The 20,498-nt window shown below is 53.1% G+C and overlaps 2 protein-coding genes across 7 annotated transcripts in view; one reads left to right on the forward strand and one right to left on the reverse strand.

The window, feature by feature from the left end:
- The window catches only part of RTEL1 (regulator of telomere elongation helicase 1), a 43,280-nt gene extending 41,403 nt beyond the window's left edge, over positions 1–1,877 (reverse strand). For 5 of the 6 annotated variants that reach the window (XR_004755470.1, XM_035343557.1, XM_035343556.1 and 2 more), the window contains exons 1-3: positions 1,734–1,844; positions 1,384–1,502; positions 267–465 (exon numbers count right to left, since the gene is read on the reverse strand). Coding sequence is in view for 5 of the 6 variants with exons in the window: in XM_035343557.1 (XP_035199448.1) it covers positions 267–465; positions 1,384–1,485 (301 nt within the window). In the remaining variant the exon portion in view is untranslated. Of the gene's footprint in view, positions 1–266; positions 466–1,383; positions 1,503–1,733 lie in introns of all 6 variants that reach the window. The other variant, XM_035343555.1, reaches the window with a different exon arrangement.
- Positions 1,878–6,868: 4,991 nt separating this feature from the next.
- Positions 6,869–15,257, forward strand: STMN3 (stathmin 3). Its single transcript, XM_035343636.1, has 5 exons — positions 6,869–7,160; positions 12,724–12,819; positions 13,285–13,460; positions 14,267–14,458; positions 14,798–15,257. The coding sequence occupies exons 1-5, from the start codon at positions 7,142–7,144 to the stop codon at positions 14,855–14,857; spliced, it is 543 nt and encodes a 180-aa protein (XP_035199527.1). The 5' UTR covers positions 6,869–7,141; the 3' UTR covers positions 14,858–15,257.
- Positions 15,258–20,498: the final 5,241 nt, after the last annotated feature.

Consider the following 20,498-nt stretch of genomic DNA (forward strand, 5'->3'; position numbering starts at 1 on the left):
TTGCCTCGTAGAGACAGCAAGAACTTTTGTCATACAACTGTTCACACACACGAAATGAGCTAAATAGATTCCTAGTGCTCTAAGAAAATTAAAAATACACAGAACACCTTGGAAATCTGTAAAACAGCATGAAACTGTGCTGCAGCTGCTAAACAACGCCTCCATGGCTTTTATAATTCCATACTTTCTAGGAGCGATAGGTAAAAGCAAGCGTTCACAAACATTCCTGCATCATTCCTGCTGAGCATAGAAGTCAAAGCACGTACCTGGGACATCAGCATCCGTGGCAGCGTTACCCCAGGATGACATGGGTCTGTCAGGAAAGAGCTCGACTCCATTCATACGCTGTGCAATTTTGCGGGCTGAGATAGTATCTTTAAAGTGCTCCCGCCAGGCCAGGGTGGAACATAGCAGGCAGAGGGTCTTTCCTGTGCCTGTAGGGCTCTCCAGAATGCCGTTTACCTTCTTTATTGAAGAGAAATAAAATAAAAAAAGGGAAAAAATAATGAATAACTAGCAACGAGATTCAACCAGAACATGCCATTGTGCTGGACTACATTTTCCTCAGTAGAAGAGCAATCACCATCTGGTAAAACAGACCACACAAAAGAAAAATACATACTTCGCACAGAGCTTTTATAACTGTCCGACCTGCAGGGCCCTCTAATCAGCTTCGTAAAGCTCAACCTATTAACCTCTAATTAGCAGAGCTCTCCACTCCTAGAGCAACTAGGATGAATTATATTTCAGCTAAAGGGACATGAAGATATTAGATGTTATTGCAAAACCCCAAAATGGCTCAGATCACAGACTGCTTATTTCCTTTAGAATGAAGACTACGCCTCACGTCACAGCTTAGGCAGAACGTTTTGCATGCAGGCCCACTTTTAAACACCTAATCTTACCAAACGTCACAATTTCTAAGTGCAAAGCAATTTTACAGTTTACAATACTACTCACTTAGTATTCCTTTATTGTTCCAGGTTAGGCAGAAATATCCTAGCTACGATTATAGCGACCATCACTTGCACGTTGCTGAGTATTTAATAACTGTATACTAAAATAAAAGTAGAAGTGAAATCGATTTTAAAAAGGTGGCATGCAGAAGAAGTAAAATAGTCAGAGAAGGCTTTAAAAAGGCAGCATACAGACAGCAAACAGGAAACCTGAATAGCGATGGTTTCTTAGCAGATGAACCAAAGTGCATGAAGCAAAGTGCCGTGAAGCTGCTGTGATACATGGGCAGGAACCGAGGCTTGTCCCATGGTCTGAATTTTTGGGTTGACCTGCGTGGTGCCAGGAGCTGGGCTCGATGATCCTTGTGGGTCCCTTCCAACTCGGGATGTTCTATGATTGTATGATTCCTTGGGGGGGAGAACTCACCTTCTGCAGGCACTCGAGCACCTTGGCCATGTACACCTCCTGGCACTTGTACGGCTGGAAGGGGAAATCCACCGGGACGCCGTTCAGCGTGATCCTGGGCATCCTCACCGAAGGGGGGCCTGCAGCGGAGCGCAGCCTCGTCACTCGCCCCGCGCACCGCCTCGGGCCCGGCCCTGAGCCCCGGTCCTGCCGCCAGCAGCCGCCCCCTGCCCTGGAGGAGCCCGGGCACTCGGGGCCGGGCCGGGCCGGTGCAGCCAGCAACCCTGGGACCCCCTCAGCCCGGCCCCCAGCCCCAATTCCCGGTCCCCACTCCCGGTCCCGGCCCCATCGCGGTTGCCATGGCAACGCACCCGGAAGCGCGGCGGCGCCCGCTGCTCACCCCCCGCTCCGCCGTTCGGAATCCCCGCGCCTGGCTCACGCGCCCGCTTCCGCCCCCTGCGTCCTTGCGACACTTCCGGCGGGGCGCCGGCGCTAGGCCTGCGCCGTTGCCAAGGGAACGGGGCCCGCGGGGCGCCGGCTGGGCCCTGAGGGGCCGGGGCCGGGGCCGGAGTCGTGGTCGGCGGCGCTGGGGGCTTGGTTCCTGCCCTTCCCGGGGCCTTCCCGGCCCGCCGGGCTCCGCTCCGGACCCCTCGGCCTCAGAGAGGCCGTCGAAAGGTTTCTGTGTGTGTAGGGTTCCAGCGAACCGCGCAGTGTGGGAATAAACGTTCAGGCGCGGTTTGTCTGGTTCCCCAGGCGTTATAAAAGCACGGTTTTGTGAGGGGGGAGGTAGGAAGCCGATGTTACTTATTACATACCCGTCTGTGTCACCGCAGCTCCCCACACCGTGAGGCGGCCGCTGTGGAGGTGCAGAACAGGAGGCTGCTTCTTGTACTGTAATTTTCCCTGCTACTACTAATAAAAACCCCACCCCCTGCTAGGGGTAGCATTTGTATGCAGAAGCGTTCAAATATTTAAAATTAACCATTTAATTGGGAACAGGGAACAGATCTTAAATGCGAGTGTTATATAACCTGATCCCAGGTTTCTGGTATGTTCTGTGTCTTCCCTGTGTTCAGTTACGGGTTTGTTGATGTGTTTTGTTTGGCAGCCTTTAAATTCCTTGAGCTGAACTCGCCTGGCTTGTAAATTGTCTTTAATTATAGCTAATGGGCTACGGAGTTTTGAGTTATTCTTTCAGTACTTCACAGCGCTCCGTGCTAAATGTAACAACTGATTTTGTTCATGTTTCTGCCTGTGTGAACTCTTTAACTCAAAACACACCGTGCAAGATTGAGCTGCAAATGAAATGACTTCAGAAAAGCTGCAAAATGCCATGGGAGTGAACGAGATTTATACTGGAGAATAAAGGTGTAAAACTGATCACAAGTATATGGAATATTGTCATTATTTCCTTCAAGCATAGCTTTACCACGCAGAAGCATACTACCAGTGCTGCATCGAATCCGATTACTTTAACTGCTATTTAAGTAATGTTGATTTAAGCAATGTTACCTTTAGAGAGAGGAGCTGGAAGGCTACCAAACCCAAAGAGGAGCGTGAGTCAGCAGATGCGCCAGTGTCCAGGGGCAAATGAGTCAGCACTGGCTGAGTGCTCCTTATCCTTCTGGAGGGTTGTTTCTCTGCACCATTTACCTTACTTGACCAAGCCTGCAGTGCCGGCATGGCGAAGCCTGTCAGCGCTGCACCCGACCACTCAGAAAACAAAAAAAAACAGAGAAAAAAAATCTTGTAGGTTTAGAGAGAGACGTTTGTTTCTCAAGTTTGCTGAAGAATTGTGAAGGTTTACCAAAACTAGAACATCCGTTTACTTTGTGACACAGCCAGGACAAGTAAAGGCGTTGGTTTTACGCCTGGAGTGTCACGCTGGTGTCTTGGCTCCCTGGGACAAAATCCAAGGCAAGAGTTTGGGGAAGGAGGAAGAGAGAGAAAAGGAAGGTTTTAAAGTAAAAAGAAAGGTCAGAACAGTGATTATACGGCAGGCCAGTCCCAACACTTTTAGCAGTCTCTGCATGCTAAGACAAGGAAATACAGGCCCTCTGGGGTTCCTCACGGCTTGCTCACATTAGTGGATGCTGATCTTGGGTGAACTTTTTTTTCATTTGAAGTTGTGCCTTCAAGGAACGAAACATAAAAAAGAAAAACCTTGAAAAAGGTGATCCTTAAACTGTAGGGGAGTGGGTGTATGAGAACGGCAGAGTCCTGCAGGCAGAAGTACAAAGGGGACAATTCTCATTTCTGTTCAGGGGCCACCTATGCAGGATTTCCCTTCTCAGACAAGCAAAAATTGTGAGGAATGGGGCAAGAGAATTTGAAGAGCAGCAGCAACTGACCACAAAACTGCTGCTCTTGGTGGGAAGGGATATTTTTCTCCTTTCAGATAGGAGAGGATTAAGTCGCCATGCCTTGTCCTTCTGGAGATATATGATGGTTCCCATGGCAACCATCTAAAACTTTTGTTTGGCCACATAATTATTGGGTTCTTTTGAGTCCAGATAATCCAGAGCCTTGCTATCTCTCCACTGTTGGAAAACAACAAAACTGCTTTCCTTTTTGATGCTCAAATTTTCACACCATCATCCCGTCATTAGGAAAGTAAGTAAGTGCCCGTTTTGTAGATGAAGGAGCAGAAGCAGACGGGATTAGCGATCTGGTGGAAGCTGTATGGCAATCTCTGGACCAGCGCTCACAGCTTCACGTTTCCAGAATTTCTTCGTTACCATTTGTAGTTGCTCAGCCATCTGCCTTTGCGCTGCTAACTTTTGTACACGCGCTGCCAGTTGTAGCCGAGCGCCCCGGGGTGACCTGAATTCATGGCTTGCTTTACACCTTTATGTGACTGAATTAGCACAACTCTTCTTCCCCATCCAGACCCTTTGTACGACTTGGCCTCATTTCTCAAGTGCACATGATAGATACCAAAGAGGAAACTTCAGACTAACGCTGTTGTTTCCCTTGCCTTCAGGGAAACGTTTTCCTGATTTAGTGCTGGCGTTGTCACGGGTTTCTCTCTCTCAATTCTTTTTCTCCTTGTATTATTTAACAACTTTGGTGGGTTTACTGCTGCCCTATCAGGATTTTTTTGTTCTTTCTTGCCAACTAAGGCAGCTTTTCCCAGCTTGAGGCTGCAAGTAGTGCTGGAAGGTCTCATGGCTATGGTATTGCCTGCTAAGGTGTTAGTCTCCTGTACTGCATCCCATGCTCTTCCTTTTAGACCAGTAACCTTCCAAACGGCTTCATTATTCACTAGGTAAAATTACTCTTCAAATATTTCTCATTGCAAGCCATACTTCTGCCAGGCTTGCAGCCACAAAGAGCAACGTGAAGTGTGCCAGGCCTGGGACCCTCCTGGTAACAACCACAACTTGTAAATCTTCTGAACCGCCCTAGATGATGGTGTCCTGTGATAAAACGGGAGGGTCGCTACGGGTCCCTCTTTTGGGGGTCTATTGAAGAGAGATTTTTTCCTGTCAGGTTGGATTTTTTTTATTATTATTTATTTATTCAAAGGGCATTCTGGTGCCTCAGAGCTAACAGAAGAGCTGCCTTTAGTGGTTTGCACAGCTATGCTGTTGTAGGCTTGCATTTTTTTCAGCATTTTTGACAGCGTGAGTTATTGGCAGAAGCCCTTCCTATGTTAAAAGGCATCTAGGAACGTTTGATTGTTTAAAATGTTGAAAACATTCACAAAGGAGTAGGGAAAAAAGTGCATGCTATAAAATTAAATTCTTTCCTGATTCTCCATGAAAATCTGTTGTTTCCTGAGAGCCTGCCTGGTTAGATGTCAGGTGTGGTGAAGGCAGAGGACACTTTAGCCAAATAGTCACTAATTTTCCCTAATCCTCATCTTGAAAAAATCATACCCAATGCCTTCAGAAGCTCCCTAGTGAAAACCAGGGGGAACTCAAAAAGACAGTTACATTTAAAACAAGGAAGAAATGTCTCCCGGTGTTATAGATGGATCCAGAATTAATTATATTGAAATTATTTATATGACAGGTTATCTAGAAAGTATGAACAACCCCAGACCTGAAGCGTGTGATGTGTTGCATAGCCACATAAGTCTAGTTTGCTCACCAGTTCTTGTATAGCGTATTCCAATGGGACACGTCCTGGTACCTTGAAAGTGTTCCTTTTTCTAAATAAAAGGAAGAAAACAGCTGTGATCGATGCCTGGAAGCTCCAGAATGTCGCAAAGGGTAGACAGACCCTATCAGATCTCCTAGGTAAATAAAAACCCAAGCTCATATTGAACAGAGTGGGAGAATTATTCCAGCATTCGCATGCCTGGGAGAGCTGTCTTCACCTACTGATGGCGAGGTGTGTTTATTGAAACATAGGAAACTTCAGCCAGCTGGCTTCAGGATAGCCCATAAAGTCCTAGAAATCCAGCCCAAAGAGAAAGCAGAGGGATTTGCAAAAACAAAATGTGCCTTGTACAGAGCAGGAAGCTGTTAGATGTCCAGTCAGGATTAAAAACAACAACAAAAAACCCTCCTGTTCCAAATACATGGTGAAAATGTGTGGATACTGCTAATCTTATTCTGATTAGTCTTATTTTCTCTCTCTCTCTATATATATTTTTTTCTGTGACAAGGCTTTTCATTTTACATACAGTGCTGAGGGAACAGGACACTTAAAGATTAGGGGAAAAAAATAGGAAAAAAGGGAAATCTCTGACTTCTTAAGTGAATGTGGCAGGCATAAGCATAGTGCTTCCATCCCTGCCTAAGCCAGAGCGCCTGCAGCTCCTTGAGGAGCCCATGGCTCCCTGCAGCTGCTGGAAGGGTTTGGCAGTGTCTGCATTGCAGCGCGCTGGGAAACTCGGGGTTTGTCAGCCGGGGGGGGATGCTGATGGCGTGGGAGCCTCATGCAAAGCGTGTCTGATGAGAAACGAGGTGGGGTTTGTGCAGCCGTGGTCGGCGGGGTGACCCCGGGGTGCTGCTGCTGTCAGCGGGAGATGGGGGGGGCTTCGTGGTCCCGAAGGTGCTGCGATTCGTGCTTCACAAGGACAGAGGTACCGGCCTCTAGCAGCAGCCACAAATGGAGAAACGGTAGAAAATGGGAAATAAAATGTATCCTGATGCTCATATATACAGAAATGAATAAATACAGAATCCAGAAATAAATAAATACGGAAAAGTGCCACTGAATCCAGCAGGCTGTGTGCTTCTCTTCCCCGTCTACTGTCACAGCACCGTCACCCCCTGACTGCAACCCCCCTGTTGTGCCCCAAAAGACGGAGCCCAAAAGCACCCAGCCTGCCAGGCCCCCTCCTCCCTGCGCCACCAGGCTGAAAATGCGGCAAGATTTGGGTCTGGGGGCTGCAGCCCTGCCTCGCTGAGCCACAGCCCAGCCGCAGCCCCCGGCTGGCTCCGCCTGGAGAAGCCTTGCTTAAAACAATAAAAACCCAGAGAATTGGCTCTTTTCTGCTTTCAAGGGACAAGGAAGGAGAAGCAGCCGAGCAGACAAGAAAGGGAGGAAGAGGAGGAAAAGCCATCTTCTGCTGGCGTGCGGCTGGGTGTGTCTGCTCGCCTCCCCCCCCCCCCAGTGGGGCCGCATTTCTGGCAGGCAGTCCGACTGGGAGGGACCCGGCGTCAAAGCCACCCAGGAAAGGAGGCCTGATCCGCTCATTGCCATTCCCAGCCGGTGACCCTTCCTTCTCCTTCCACCTGCTCCGTGCTGCGGGCGCTCCGACCTCCCCGCCGCGGGTGCCGAGCCCGCTCCCCATCGCCACCGCAGCCCCGCGCCCCACGGCAGCATGGCCAGCACCGTCTCAGGTAGGGCAGGACCTGGTCAGCCCCAAGCTGCCCGGCTCGTTTTTTATCCTTATTCTGATTTATATACATATATATTTTATTTTTTCCTGGAGCTTTTTCTTTCTTTTTTTTTTTTTTCCTTGCGTTTCGGGGGAGTTCGATGAGGCGGCAGCTGCTACGGCAGCATTGTTCCCCTTCCTCCCCCAGGCACACACCCCTCTGATGCAAGATAGCAGGTGGGCTTTTTTATTTTAATACGAATACACATGCGATAAACTCGCCGGTTTAAAATATTGCTGTCATTGCGTTGCACCATCGGAAGATGCTGCTGCATGCCAATTAATAATTATTTTTGTAGGGTGAGGCGGCTCTTTTTTTTTTTTAATCCTCCTAAGAAAAACGTGCTTGTTGTGTAGCTGGATGCAGAGAAATTAGAAATTGCTTTTTGTTGTGTGAAGATGATGGATTGCCTAAATGGATATTGGAAAAAAAAGATGCGGACAAGATGCTGATGGCAATGCCCTAAAATATCCCCCCCCACGCCCAACCAGCAAAACCTGGGTGGGTTTCTGTGCGTTCTCAGAGCTCCCCAGCCCTGCATTTCTTTCACAGCTTGCTTTTCTCCATTCGGAGATGCTTCAGGGGAGCGGTCCTCTGATGGCGTTGAGTGAGACCAAATGCTGCAAGGGAAGCCCTTCCTCCCCCCTGCAGTAATAATGGGAATAATAGCAGAGCCCGGGGAGCCTGCTGCTGAGGGTCGGCTTTGGCTGCAGCATCCCAGGCTGCAGCGAGGACGCTCTGCTTCTCGTCCCAAACTGCTTCCTAAGGACGAGTTTTGCCCCTTGTAGCTGGAGAGTGGGGATTCAAAGGGCTGGGACTGGGAACTCGGGGGAAGGAGATGGGAATCTGAAATGAGACAGTGAGCAGGGGGTGGGGCTGGGGGGGTCTTCTTCTTTTCCTTAAAAATAAAACAAGTTTTATCCTGAAAATGCTCTTAATTTTTCAGTGCATAAAGAGGGGCTTGGGGGTGTGAGGCTGAATCCTAAAGGGTCGGGATGTAGGTCTGGATATAAAGAAGAGACAAAAAGAAGTGGGTAGTGCTTTGTGCCCCCTCCCAGCCAGAGAACCAGCCAGAAGGAGACCAGGCAGCATCCCTTGCTCCTTTCACTGGCCTGTGCCTGTGTCTCCTCCGGGCATTTTCCATCCCTTTTTCCTTTTAAAAGGCAGCAGAGAAAGGGACAGAAGGATGGGAGGTGCCGCGGGGCGGGTGAGGGTGCAGCTGATCCCGAGGGGGCTTTGCATTAACTAAAAACGGTGAAGCAGAGCTGTGAAAATGCGTCTCGGAGACAGGCACCCCCAACTGCACGAGTGTCCCCGTGTGGGTGGGTGCACGCCTGGGGCAGGGCTCCCACCCCGCTGCCCCCCATCCCCACTGGGGGGACAGAGCAGGGCTCCCAGCCGCCCAAACCAAGGCTGCATTGGACATGAGGCGGGGGCGAGGTGGTGGATGAGGGACGTGGGGGCACAAAATGTGGCTCCTTTTGGTGCATCCTCGCCCTCCCGGCCCGCCGGGATGTTCCACCCGCGGGAAGAGGCTGCTTTCGTGTCAGAGGGGATCACGAAGCGTGTGCTTCAGAGGAGCCACGCTCCCCTGCGGCTCCCTCCTCGCAGAGAGGCGATGTGAAGGGGGAGGATGTGAAGGGAAAAGAGGGCTGTGGCAGGGGGAGGCGGAACAGGGCGCTGGGTGCGAGGCAGGAGCGATGCTGAGCCTCGCCCAGCTCTGCAGGGAGCAGCCGCCCCTCAGCCACAGCCTTCAGCCGTGGAAAGGCAGGAGGAGAAGGCGAGCAGATCCTTGAATTAAGGAAAAAAAAAAAAAAAAAAAAAACTAGTGTTCTGTATTTTCATCCTCATCCCCAGCAAAACCAAATCCGTGCTGAAGGGAGAGCGGCTGTAATTGCCTGCAGCTGGTGCCCAAGGGGCCGATCCCCCCACCTTGGGAAGATTTCCTCGGGTTCGTCCAACCCAACAAAATCCCCGGGATGAAAAGAGCCTGGGGCTCGCTTCCCCCCACGCCCAGCAGCCACGGCTGGCTCCCACCTTTCTCCGCAGGCGTTTTCCCCCTCCGGCCCTGGCTGTTTGTGTGCAGCGGAGGAAGCAGCGGCACATGCTCAGTGCAGGCTCAGCTGCGGTGCTGGCCGTGCCGCGCGGGCACAGCAGAGCCCTCGCGCCTCCTCCCAGCGCCGGCTGGACAAAGCCACCCGCCGTCGGACACCCTGGACGGGGAGGCAGCCCGGGGGTCCGCAGCCCCAGGGGGGTTTTTCCCCACCACCCGTGGGCTGAACGCGGAGATCGGAGCGGCAGCAGCCGTTCACGGCGGTTACGAAATGATGCGGTACGGAGGGAGCCTCGTGGGGTTTTCTCGGATGCTGGTGTGGCTGGGAAGGTGGAGCCGGGAGGGAGCTCGGGCTTGTCATTCCCGGCCTCGCAGCAGGGGATGTGTCCGGGTGGAACCTGGGGTTTTCCCCTCCTGCACTGAGCTGCAGGGGACGGCTGGCGTTACGTGGGTCGGGGTTACCCCTGCCTCCCTTTTCCGGATGGTTCTGGTGGACACCGCTCAGCGCTGTCCTGCACCATTTCTACGGCTGGTGCTGGACAGTCAGCCTCCTTCCCACCTAACCTCTCCATCGCCTTGTTCTCAAGAAATCACCACCTATTTCCTTTCTCTTCAGTCATTCATAGAGTGCATATGGCCAGACCTAGATATTTATGGTACCTTTACTGGGACTTCAGTTGTACAAGCCAAGAGAACCTGGTTTAGGTGTTATATATATGATTTAGAAATATAAAAGAGCTAGATCAAAGACCATGTGTATGTGCTGCGGCACTTTGCACACTTCAGATGGTGAAGAGCTGCTCAGCACATTTTCAAACAGTCCTTTTATTCTTCTGAGGTACCTCTACATGTTCAGTGCCGTAATGGAGATTTTTGCATTCTCTGTGTGTATTTATACAAAATAATAATAATAATAATAATAATAATAAAATCTCTGCATTATGGACAAGTGCAATCATCCTCATTAAATGAAAACGAAACCGAGATCCAAAGGGACCAAATGACAGCCCGGTGTCACACAGCACGGCTGTTTCTGACACAGCATGGCACTGAGCTGCTGACTTTGCCGTCTGATGAACTTCTGCCTTACCCTGTTCCCATCTCCTCGGCAGCTCTTTGTCTCGTCCAAATCTGTATTTGCCCCAAACCCACAAACACACTGGGACGGCCGCCTCCGTTTTGGCTCCTTCCTCTCCTTTATCAAGCACCCCAGTCCGTGCTTCTCCCTCCTGGCGACCCACCACGGACCCAGCCCAGGGTCTCTGCTGCCCAGCTCGGCCCCTGCTCTCCTGCCGAGAGACGAGAGGGGAGATTTCCTGGGTTATTTTCCTGCAGGCACTGCACATGTTCCAGCCTCGGAGCCTGAGTGATTTGCTAATCTATTGGCTGCGTAAAATGTGGCTTGATGGGGCGTACACGGGCTGCAAATGAAACCTAGGAGGGAACGAGGCAGGTGATTGGAAACCCCTGCTGGGGGATGGTTCAGCAGATGTCCGACAGAAGGCAAAGCGAGCCTCACATCTGCCTGTCCTCGTGGACGGCTCCTATTCTTCTGGGTCCCACTGGTTTCACTGGTTCCCCTTCCTCTTCTGGTAAGAGGAAGGTAAATTCCCCTTTACCTTCTACTTGTGTTTTGGCTGCATTGATAATTGGACTCTTCTCATCTTTTCGTGGTATAAATGAAAATATATTTTCCTGCTTTATGGAAGCAATTTGTACTTCTCCAAACTTACCATTGCAAAACCAGCGATTTTTTCTTGAAACAACCTTCCTTTGACCTTGCTGCCAGATACAGCGCACTCAGTCCCATCCTTTAATTGTCTGGGTTCACACAAATGAGCCTCACTGTGCCTCTGCATCGCTGTGGTGCCTTACCAGCCCATGATTTATCTGGTTACGAAGCGGAGAACCAAACTTTTTGGGCTGGAGCCGGCGAGCCCTGTGGTCTCACCACCCCATGGGAGGTGGTTCCCTTTGCTCAGCACCTCTCCCACCCCTGCTCCTTGTCCTGCTCCCAGTCTGTACAGCCCCAGACAGACCCAAACACATAAAGCCAGGGCCCTCCTCTCCTTGCAGGATGCCCGTGCTTATTTAGCCTGCTAACACTGTGTTGGCCACCTCTTTATTGTCACTGAGGGTGTCAGACCAAAAACTGCACGAGGATGGGGGCATCAGGGTGGCAGCTGCTGGCTCTCAGTGCTGGGGGTCGCTCTGGGCCACCCCCTTGAAGGTGATTTATTTTTTGCCGTGGGGATCGATTTTTTCCCAGGGGTCAGTTGCTTTCCCAGGGGCTGGTGGTTTTCCCAGGGGTCGGCTCTTTTCCCAGGGGTCAGACGTTTCTCCAGGGTCGGTTATTTTCCAGGGGGCAGTTATTTTCCCAGGGGCTGGGGTCAGTTTTTTCCCAGGGGTCGTGATCATTTTTTGGGCTCAGCTGTTTCCCGGGGCTGGGTCCTTTCCCCCCCCCTTCATCCCCAAGCCCCCTCCACGGTACCTGGCAGGGCTGGGGGCGGTGGTGCTGAAGGGGCAGCTCTGCACCGCTGGGAAGGGGCCGGATCCTGCCCAGGGCCCTTGCCCCACTGCCACCACCGCCGTGGTTGGGCAGGGAAGGTCCCGGTGGGATTTCCAGCCGTAATGGAAAAGCAAGGACCTCGATGCTTTCTGTTAAGTGCTAATGTCTCCCATTTTGGCCAGGGGACCCTCCTCTGGGCTCTGGCAGCACAGCACCAGGCGCCAGCTTCCTGCTGCACGATGCGGCGCTCCCAGAGGCTTTCCAAAGTCCTTGTCACTAGGAACAAAATCGAAATGCCCTGCCCTGTGGCTCGCATCGCTGATTAAACTGCCCCCGTCGGGTACGCACATACCCACAGAACTGGGCACGGGACCCGGAATGTGGAGCAAACCGAGAAATGCTCAGTAAAAATCTGAGCTGCAGGGGCTGCGGGTTGGCCAAAGGAGGGGGTTCATTGGGATGAAGTTCTGTGCCTAGGAGGAAAATAAGTGCGAGGATGAAGCAGGCATATGTGGTCACTGAGGGTGCTGCGGAGCATCCCCCGGGCACAGGGATGGTGAGCAGACGTGGGGGCTCGCAGCAGCAGAGCTCGAAGGGGCCGTGCATCTCCCTGCCCTTTGCAGAGGCTGGTGGGGACAGCGCTTACTGAGACTGCAGAGCAGCACCAGCCCCTGCCTGCACGATCCCACCACGTCTTCCCTTGCCTGCTTCGGCGGTGAATTGTGAAATACCAGGAGCTTGCCGAGGGCTGAGAAGTGCTTCTGGGTGTCAGTGGGCATCCTTTACCTCCGAGTCTGGAGGTGGGATGCAGAAAGTGTCTGGGCAGCTGTGGCTCCGGGGTTAATTTCAAGGGCCGAAGCGTGTCAGCGCCTTTGGAGGGAAAATCTCCCCCAGGAACTTACTCCTCCAGACATGGTCAACGTCATTAGACTCCCTCCTCATTGCTATTTCTTATTTTTCAGCCTACAAGGAGAAAATGAAGGAGCTGTCTCTGCTCTCCCTCATCTGCTCCTGCTTCCACACCCAGCCGCACCCTAACACCATCTACCAGTACGGAGGTACGTCACCTGCTCGCCTGCAGGCTGCAGAATTGTTTCCAAATGCCCCTGCCGGCAGTTTGGTCGATGTGGGACCTCGCCAGCACCCCCCCAGTCCCCTCTCAGGGCAGCAATCCACATCTCAGTCTCCTTCCCAGTCTATTTTATTAAGACATGGCTCACGTCTTCCAATATCTGTCTGCAGAAAGCTCGCAGAAGCTGCTCGCGGGGCTGTCAGCTTCGTGCTGGGAGGCACGCGGCGTTAATGGCACTCCGGCCTCTCTGCAACTGTGCTGGGAATTTAAAAGGATTGTATTGACCTGGGGGGGGGATGAAGCTGACTATTTAGGAAATTCTGCAGATAGAGCAAAATCACCCAGGTCAGGACACGGGAATTAACACATTCCCACGTGAGGAGCTCAGTGCCCTCAGGTGAACGCTCTCCTGGGTGTCGCAGTCCACAGAGCTCTGTTTTTTCCCCCCAAGATATGGAGGTGAAGCAGCTGGACAAGAGGGCATCAGGTCAGAGCTTCGAGGTGATCCTGAAGTCGCCTTCAGATTTATCTCCCGAGAGCCCCATCCTTTCCTCCCCCCCCAAGAAGAAGGACCTGTCCCTGGAGGAGCTGCAGAGGAGGCTGGAGGCTGCAGAGGAGAGGAGGAAGGTAACGAGACGGGGCCTTTTGGTGGCGGGTACCAATGGCACCAAACCCTAAAGCAGGCTTCTCAGGAGCAATCTAAACTGACCAGCATTAGTGTTCTTACCCTTAGCGTTACTCAGCTGTACATAGTCAGGTAAGATGTGGGGATGATGAAGGTTTGCAGCCTGTTTTGGGCAGCAAATTGGGCTCGATGGCCACGGTTGTCCTGTTCCTAGAAGTGCAGAGCCGTTTGGAGCCTGTTCAGAAAACTGTTATGGCAAGAGGAACGGCCTCAAGCTGTGCCAGGGGAGGTTTAGGTTGGGTATTAGGAAAAATTTCTTCACCGAAAGGGCTGGGAGGCATTGGAAGAGGCTGCCCAGGGAAGAGTCACCATCCTTGGAGGTTCTCAGATTGTAGGTGGGGTGCTCGGGGACGTGGCTCAGTGGGGGGCTTGGTGCCGGGTTGGACCTGGTGGTCTTTGGTGTCTTTTCCATCTAATGATTCTAAAGGGTGGTGGGCAGGAGGAGAAAGCTGAAATAATTCAAAGACCAAGGAGACCCTGGAAGGGGGCTTCTGCACCCCCCGTGCCTGCCCCTGTGGTGCTGCAGAGCGCAGGAGGGCACCGCGGCACCGCCTGCCCCCAGCGCCCGGCTGAGCCAACGCTGCCCCATCACAGGGAGGAGGCAACTGGTCCAAGCGCCTTCCTGGCAGAATATTATGGGATGGAGGGAGGTGAAAAGGGCTGGAGACCAAACCTCTCGGGGGAGGCTGAGGGGAGGCTGGAATAGGCTCTCCCGTCGGCTCACGCGCCTTTCCCGGCGCCTCGCCAGACCCAGGAGGCGCAGGTGCTGAAGCAGCTGGCGGAGAAGCGGGAGCACGAGCGGGAGGTGCTGCACAAGGCGCTGGAGGAGAACAACAACTTCAGCCGCCTGGCCGAGGAGAAGCTCAACTACAAGATGGAGCTGAGCAGGGAGATCCGCGAGGCGCACCTCGCCGCCTTGAGGGAGCGGCTCCGCGAGAAGGTAAATGCACGGGGCTCAGGGAAATGTGGGGGGCTTCAGGGAAACGTGCAGGGCTCCAGGGAAATGTGTGGGGCTCTGGGTAAATGTGTAGGGCTCCAGGTAAATGCCTGGGGCTCCAGCACCAATGGGTGCTGCAGGCTCCAGACCCCAGGGCTGCAATGGGTGCAAAACTTCTCTGGTAGCTTTTCTTCTGGCTGGTGCCAACCCTGCGTGCAGGACAGGAGGAAAATAGAGCTTGAAAGAGCAGAAACTGTCAGCCCGTAACTGTCGAGAGACACCCTCAGCTCTAGGCTTGCCCTAAAGATTTACCTGCCTGGTGTCCCCTCTCCTGTCTTGCAGGAACTGCACGCAGCCGAAGTTCGCAGGAACAAGGAACAGCGGGAGGAGATCTCTGGATAAAGGGCTTTTCTACACACCTAGCACCTGATTCCTGTTAACAAACCAACCAACCAACACATTTTATTTTGTTTGTCTAGATGCAGCGTTTGGTTCTCCATCCCCCCATCCCCTGGTGTTCGTCCCCCAGCTACACGCTTCTCTATCTCTGCATCCTAAATCGTTCGGTACTTGTGGGGATTCACAGATCATAGGGACCTCTAAGCAGAATAGCAGCTAGCTCACGCGAAATAGAGAATCAGTCGATCAATCAGCTTCTTTGGAGGGTTTGTCCTTTTTTTAAAAAAAATATTTCTTAATCTAATGTAAAAATGAAGATGTTAATAAATTCAACCAGCAGTGTCACGGAGATACGGATTTCTTATCCGGGCCTTTTAGTACTCTCGATGTTTGCTCTGAGCCAGATCTCAGTTTCAGAATATCAGGAAGGAATTGATGATTTCTCTGTGTGTAGTGGAGTAACGAGCAGAGCCGTTTGCCAGCGGTAGGAGAGGCGTGGGAGAGGCAGGGGCTGGCTGTGGCAGCGGGGGCGTGCAGCTCCCTCAGCTCTTGGCCATTACCCAAGGCCATCCCAGGCAGGCAGCGACCCCAAAATTCTCGTCTTCGTGTGGTTCTTTGGTAGCCCGTGTGGAAACAGCTGAGGGGCTCTCCTGGAGCTTGGCACCATGTCCCCACCGTCCCCGTCCCCGCGGGCGCTGGCTGATGCCCTGGCAGAAGCCTTGGCCAGGAGCACGGGGGCAGCACAGCGATGGGCTCCATCACGGGGAGGGGACGTGGGGTCTGAGCTGCCCGGTGCTCCTGGGACCTCCCTCTGTAGGAACGCAGCTCCAGCAGGGACAGGGCAAGGTGGTGAGATGGCAAACATGATAACCACCCTTCCCTCTTCCCAGTGACGGCTCCTCGGTGCCATCGCGGGATGGATGCAGAGGCCAGGGAGCACCGGGCAGAACCCCAGATCGTGGAAGGGACACGCCACCCTCCTGCTTGGTCCTCCCTGCCCGGCTGCCTCAGGTGAGGCAGAGCTGAGCGGGAGCAGCTCTGCAGGAAGGTGGAAGCGATGTTCCCATGCTCATTTCCTATCTTTAGCTTTTCAAGGCCTATTTTTAAGCCAACTTTGCCTGTCTGTGGAGATAGAGATGAGCAGGGAACATGCAAGCGTGGCGTTAGCAGCTGATGGTAATGTCACCCGGCTAGGTGACTGTCACAGCCTTCCTCAGCTGCAATGCCACCCGCAGCGCTGCCCACCCTGTGCCCGCTCTGTTTCTGGCTTGAAAAACTGAAAAAGAGGCAATGTTGCATCTGACACACTGCGGGGAATCGCCACCTCGTAGGACGTGGTGTGGAGCAGTCAGCCCGCGCGTGAGCACGGTCTCAGGGCAGGATTTGGTGGAGGAGATGGATGGTGGAGGCTGTGTTTGTTTGGGACAGAGGGCAGTGAGAGCTCCCCTCTGTGCAGAGCTTAGAAATCATCGCGGTGGCACGCTTTGGATAGAGCAGAGAGGCGGTTTTGGGGCACGGCACCGGTGGCGTCTCTCCCCTCCTTCCCAGCTGCTGTCTCAGCACAAGGAAAGGGACGTGCGAGGGCTGGAGACATTTAATTCAGGGCCGTGGTGCCCTCTGCACGGCGTGTGGCCAATGTGTTGTGCCGGGGGGGGAGATGAGAGATGCCTGCGCTGGGCTTTGAGTCCTTGGGGAAGGTGCTGCGGGGAGCGGGCACAGGGCCTGGGGTGAGGAACGGCAGCGATGGCACACCAGGACTGCCTCACCTGCCTCTTCCCCCTCTTGAAAACCGTGGCTGAATCTGTTCAAAAGCTGAAGTTTTCTGCCTACCCTGTGCTTTACTTGCGCAAAGAGTTTGTTATGGCCTGAAGTAAGCATCGGGCGGCCACAGCAACCCAACAGAAAGCCAAAGAGCAGCGGCTGCTGGAAATCAGATCCCTGGGCTCTTTGCTGATCCCCCAGAAGTCCCGACCAGATTCGGGAGCGACCCTTCTGTGGCCGCAGCACGTTTCCATGTCCGGGGAAGGCTCCTGGAAGAAAGGGCTGCCTCCCGCCCAGCCCCTCTGCCCGGGGTTATCAGCGAGCCCCGGCCAGTGACAAAACGTGATTTTGGGCAGAGAGGGAAAAGGAGCGGGAACTGAGGGTTGAATTTCTTAAACAGTAGCTAACGATCAGTTTATAGTAGCAGCTGTCTTAGATGAGCATCCGTGTAGAGCGCGGCGTCACCGCCAGCATCACCTCATTCATATAGTGACAAGAAATTTTAAAAAGTTTAAAAAAAAAAATTTACAAAGTAATTTAAACGAAATGTTTGTGTGTAAGAAATGGTTGAAACTGTCTAATGTCTGTGTCCCGCGTTGGCGGGATCTGAGAAGGTATCTGCAAGATATTAACCCTGTCCTGCTCTCTGTGGTGCTGAGTGTTTGCTTGGTGTGTAATTCTGACCTGGAGCTTGTTGTAAATACTGTTTTTAGGACTATGATTATTATGATTATTATTATTATCAGAAATGTACTCATGAGCAGGAGTCTAGAAGGAGAGAAACGACCATTTTCCCTCTGTCAGCGGGGCGGACAAGCAGCTGGAGGTGGGGAGCAGGGCTGGGGGCATCCCTCCTCCACGTAAGGCCTGCCTTGTCCTCGGGTGGAGGCTTGTTCTTGCAGTAGGTTTCCCTGGCAGTCAGTCCCACAGGAGAATGACCCCGCAATGGGGAGCCCGGCACGTGGCACCCACGCAGGTGTGAGCCCTGGGAAACCCATTTTTCTCGCCTTTGTTGTGTTGGTGCCGTGAGGTTCGGTGGATGTGGCCCTGCTGAAGCCAGGGATGTGTCGGGCTGAGCTCTGTGTCGGTGACATTGGGACCGGCGCTGTCAGCACTGCGCGATGCCACACGGGGCCACGGAGGTGACTGCGTGAGGGACACGAGGGGACCCAATCCTCACCCCGTGCCATGGGTACTATCGGGGGGGACGCGCGCAGCGAGCACGGGGTCTTCCTGCTCCTGGGGCTGCCGGCGGCTGTGCGCTGCAGCATCCTTCCTGCCTCAGCTGTGACTAATTAAGTGTCCTCGTTAACAGCCTCACAGTCCCATCCTCTGTCAGTCTGGCTGTGATTTCACCTCCATTCCCACACCCCGTGGTCGCAGTCCCCAGGGCGATGGTGCTGGTGGCAGGGCTGGGTTCCTCCCTGCTTCCCGTGGCTCTGCAGAGGGACACAGGGGACTTCGTGCTCGGTAGGAGCCTTTCCTCAAGGCGCCCTGCAGTGCACCTGAGCTGGCGGAGGACCCGTGGCCGTGCGAGGGAGGAAAATGAGGCGGTGGCAATGTATTGGTATGCATGCTCCTTGCCCAGAGCTCTCCTGAAGGGCCTCTGCTTCAAGCAAGGCAGGAAAGCTGAAGCTAAATTGGTTCCCGGGTGATCAGTGGGTCTGTGCGAGAGCTGCAACAAGGGGCCTGAGAGCCCCAGTTTCAGCTCTGCTCACAGTTATCCTTTGTGGCAAAGCGCTCGGCTCAGGCTGCATACGGGGGCTTTCAAGGATGCTCAGACCGCTTCTGGGCTGCGCCTTTTCCTTGTCTTACCAGCCCTGAGCCATGAACCAACCTTGCTGTAAGAGAACGTGGGATTTCCTCCGAGTTAACCTTTTGGGGACAGTGGCAGTTCATGCAGGCATCCGGTGTTGTTGCCCCTCTTACCAGGCAAACTTCAGCTTGCTTTAGCTTAGCCCAGCCAGCTCCCCAGCCCTGCGCCTCGCGGCTCGTTTCACCCCGTTGGGCTGGGCACCCCACACCAAAACGCAGAGGTGGGGACCGTATGTGCACATACACTCCTACTACCACTTGAACTGAGTCAGGGAACGGCTGTTCATGGTGCTAGAGACTTCTCACCACCCATGCTAGGGACGAGACGACGCAGTAAGGCCAGTAAACCTCCACCGCCGCAGTCAGCTGTCTCCCGAGTAGAGCAGAGGTGCCAAGTGCTCTGAGAATGGGAAGCACCAAAGCACGGAGCCGTGCCTCACGCCGGGGAAGGTCGAGGTGGCACGGCACCGTCGGGTGAGCTGTCACCTCCCAGCCACGCTCCTGTCCCCGGGCTCTGGTGGGACAGGGCGGCGGGGTGGCGAAGGGCTCCCCATCCCTAGCAGAGCCCGGTCTGGTTCCCGTGGCTCTACCGCGTGCATTTCATTGTCAGCTTGAGGTTGTCGTTGTGCAAAAAGAAGTGATTATGAAAAACGAGTTAGAAAATAGAAAAAAAAAAAAAAAAGAAAAAAAAACTTGGTATGAAACCATGTGTGTCCATCTCTCCATAAATAGATTGTTTGAGTTCTAAGGCTCCTGTTTGTATTGTGAGAATACCAATAAAATGCATTAAATTGACCTAAAGATTTAACAAAGCAGAATTTAAGCCTCTGTATGTTAAATAAGTACTTTGCACCCAATATAAAAGATGCAGAAACCCGTCGTTTATCACTATTCTCAGAGGAAAAAATAATAATAAAGCGCTTGAATGAAGGCACCACTACCAGGCCTTGTGGTTAGAAAGGCGAGGGCATGCAACGTCTTTACAGAGGAGGATCAAAAAAGATATAGGACAATTGCAAATACAATAAATCCAGTTCTGGAAAACTTGTGAGCTTCTTCTTTTTCTTTTAATAGAAACCCAGTGCCTGTGTTCCTGATTTCCCGGCAGCTTTCCCCCCGGGTCAGGTGAGGGTGAGCGGGGTTGGGGTTCCCCAGGCATGGCCCCAAGAGGACATTGCCCCGACCCCGGCCAACATTTCCCTAGGCCATGATGCACAAAAACTCCCCAAAAGCTGCAACGGGAAGCTTTGTAACCCCCAGAGACACCTGAAGGGAAGGCGTGTGGCCATTTCCACAGTGGCAGCAGCAGTCGGCCCTACCTGCCTGTGCCCCCAGCCCCGCCGTCCTTGTAGGATTATTTAACAAGCAGCATCCATATGGACTGAGATGCATTTTGTGACCCTACCGAAATCACCAGAGCTCAGCACACGGCGGGGTAGGAGAAGCTTACCCGAGGGGAGGGCAGATGGGGTTTTACCCAGCAGGGCCCTCGTCCTGGGCAGGTTTTTGTAGGAGCTGGGGGAGCGATGCTGCGCAGGCACCGCACCGGCACCGATGCTCTTCCCATGTGCGTGCAGGATGCCGCTGCCTGCACAAACAGGAATTCTATTTTTGCAGCATGACCTTCGTGGTTTTTAAGATAAGATCCTTACTGGGAACACAACATTGCTCGGTTTTCTTCAGAGGTTTGCCATCTGCTGACCCAGGCTTGGGAACTCTTAACAAAGTGATTGTGGTAACCTGAGCCTCTGCATTTGCCTCGCAGCCACAAAAAAAAAAAAACAATTTATATCAGGCAGACCAAGCGTGGCCGTCCTCTCCAGGCCAGATCCTTCATCACGGTGTGATCTGAAGGAGAGAACAGCAGAGGGGTGGGATGTGATGGTGCGGGGCTGGTGGGGTGCTCCCACTGCACCCACGTGGGGCACCAGCACCGGGGCTGCTCAGAGGCACAGTCCTGAGGTCTTGGACCAGATCATTGCTCATCCAAACGCTTCTGTAAAGGTCAAAACCTGGCCAATAAATAAATGCGAGCAAATCTTTGGAGGATCCCTACAAAACGCTCGAG

Source organism: Oxyura jamaicensis, chromosome 20 (assembly GCF_011077185.1).
Source record: "Oxyura jamaicensis isolate SHBP4307 breed ruddy duck chromosome 20, BPBGC_Ojam_1.0, whole genome shotgun sequence".
Classification (NCBI taxonomy): Eukaryota; Metazoa; Chordata; class Aves; order Anseriformes; family Anatidae; genus Oxyura; species Oxyura jamaicensis.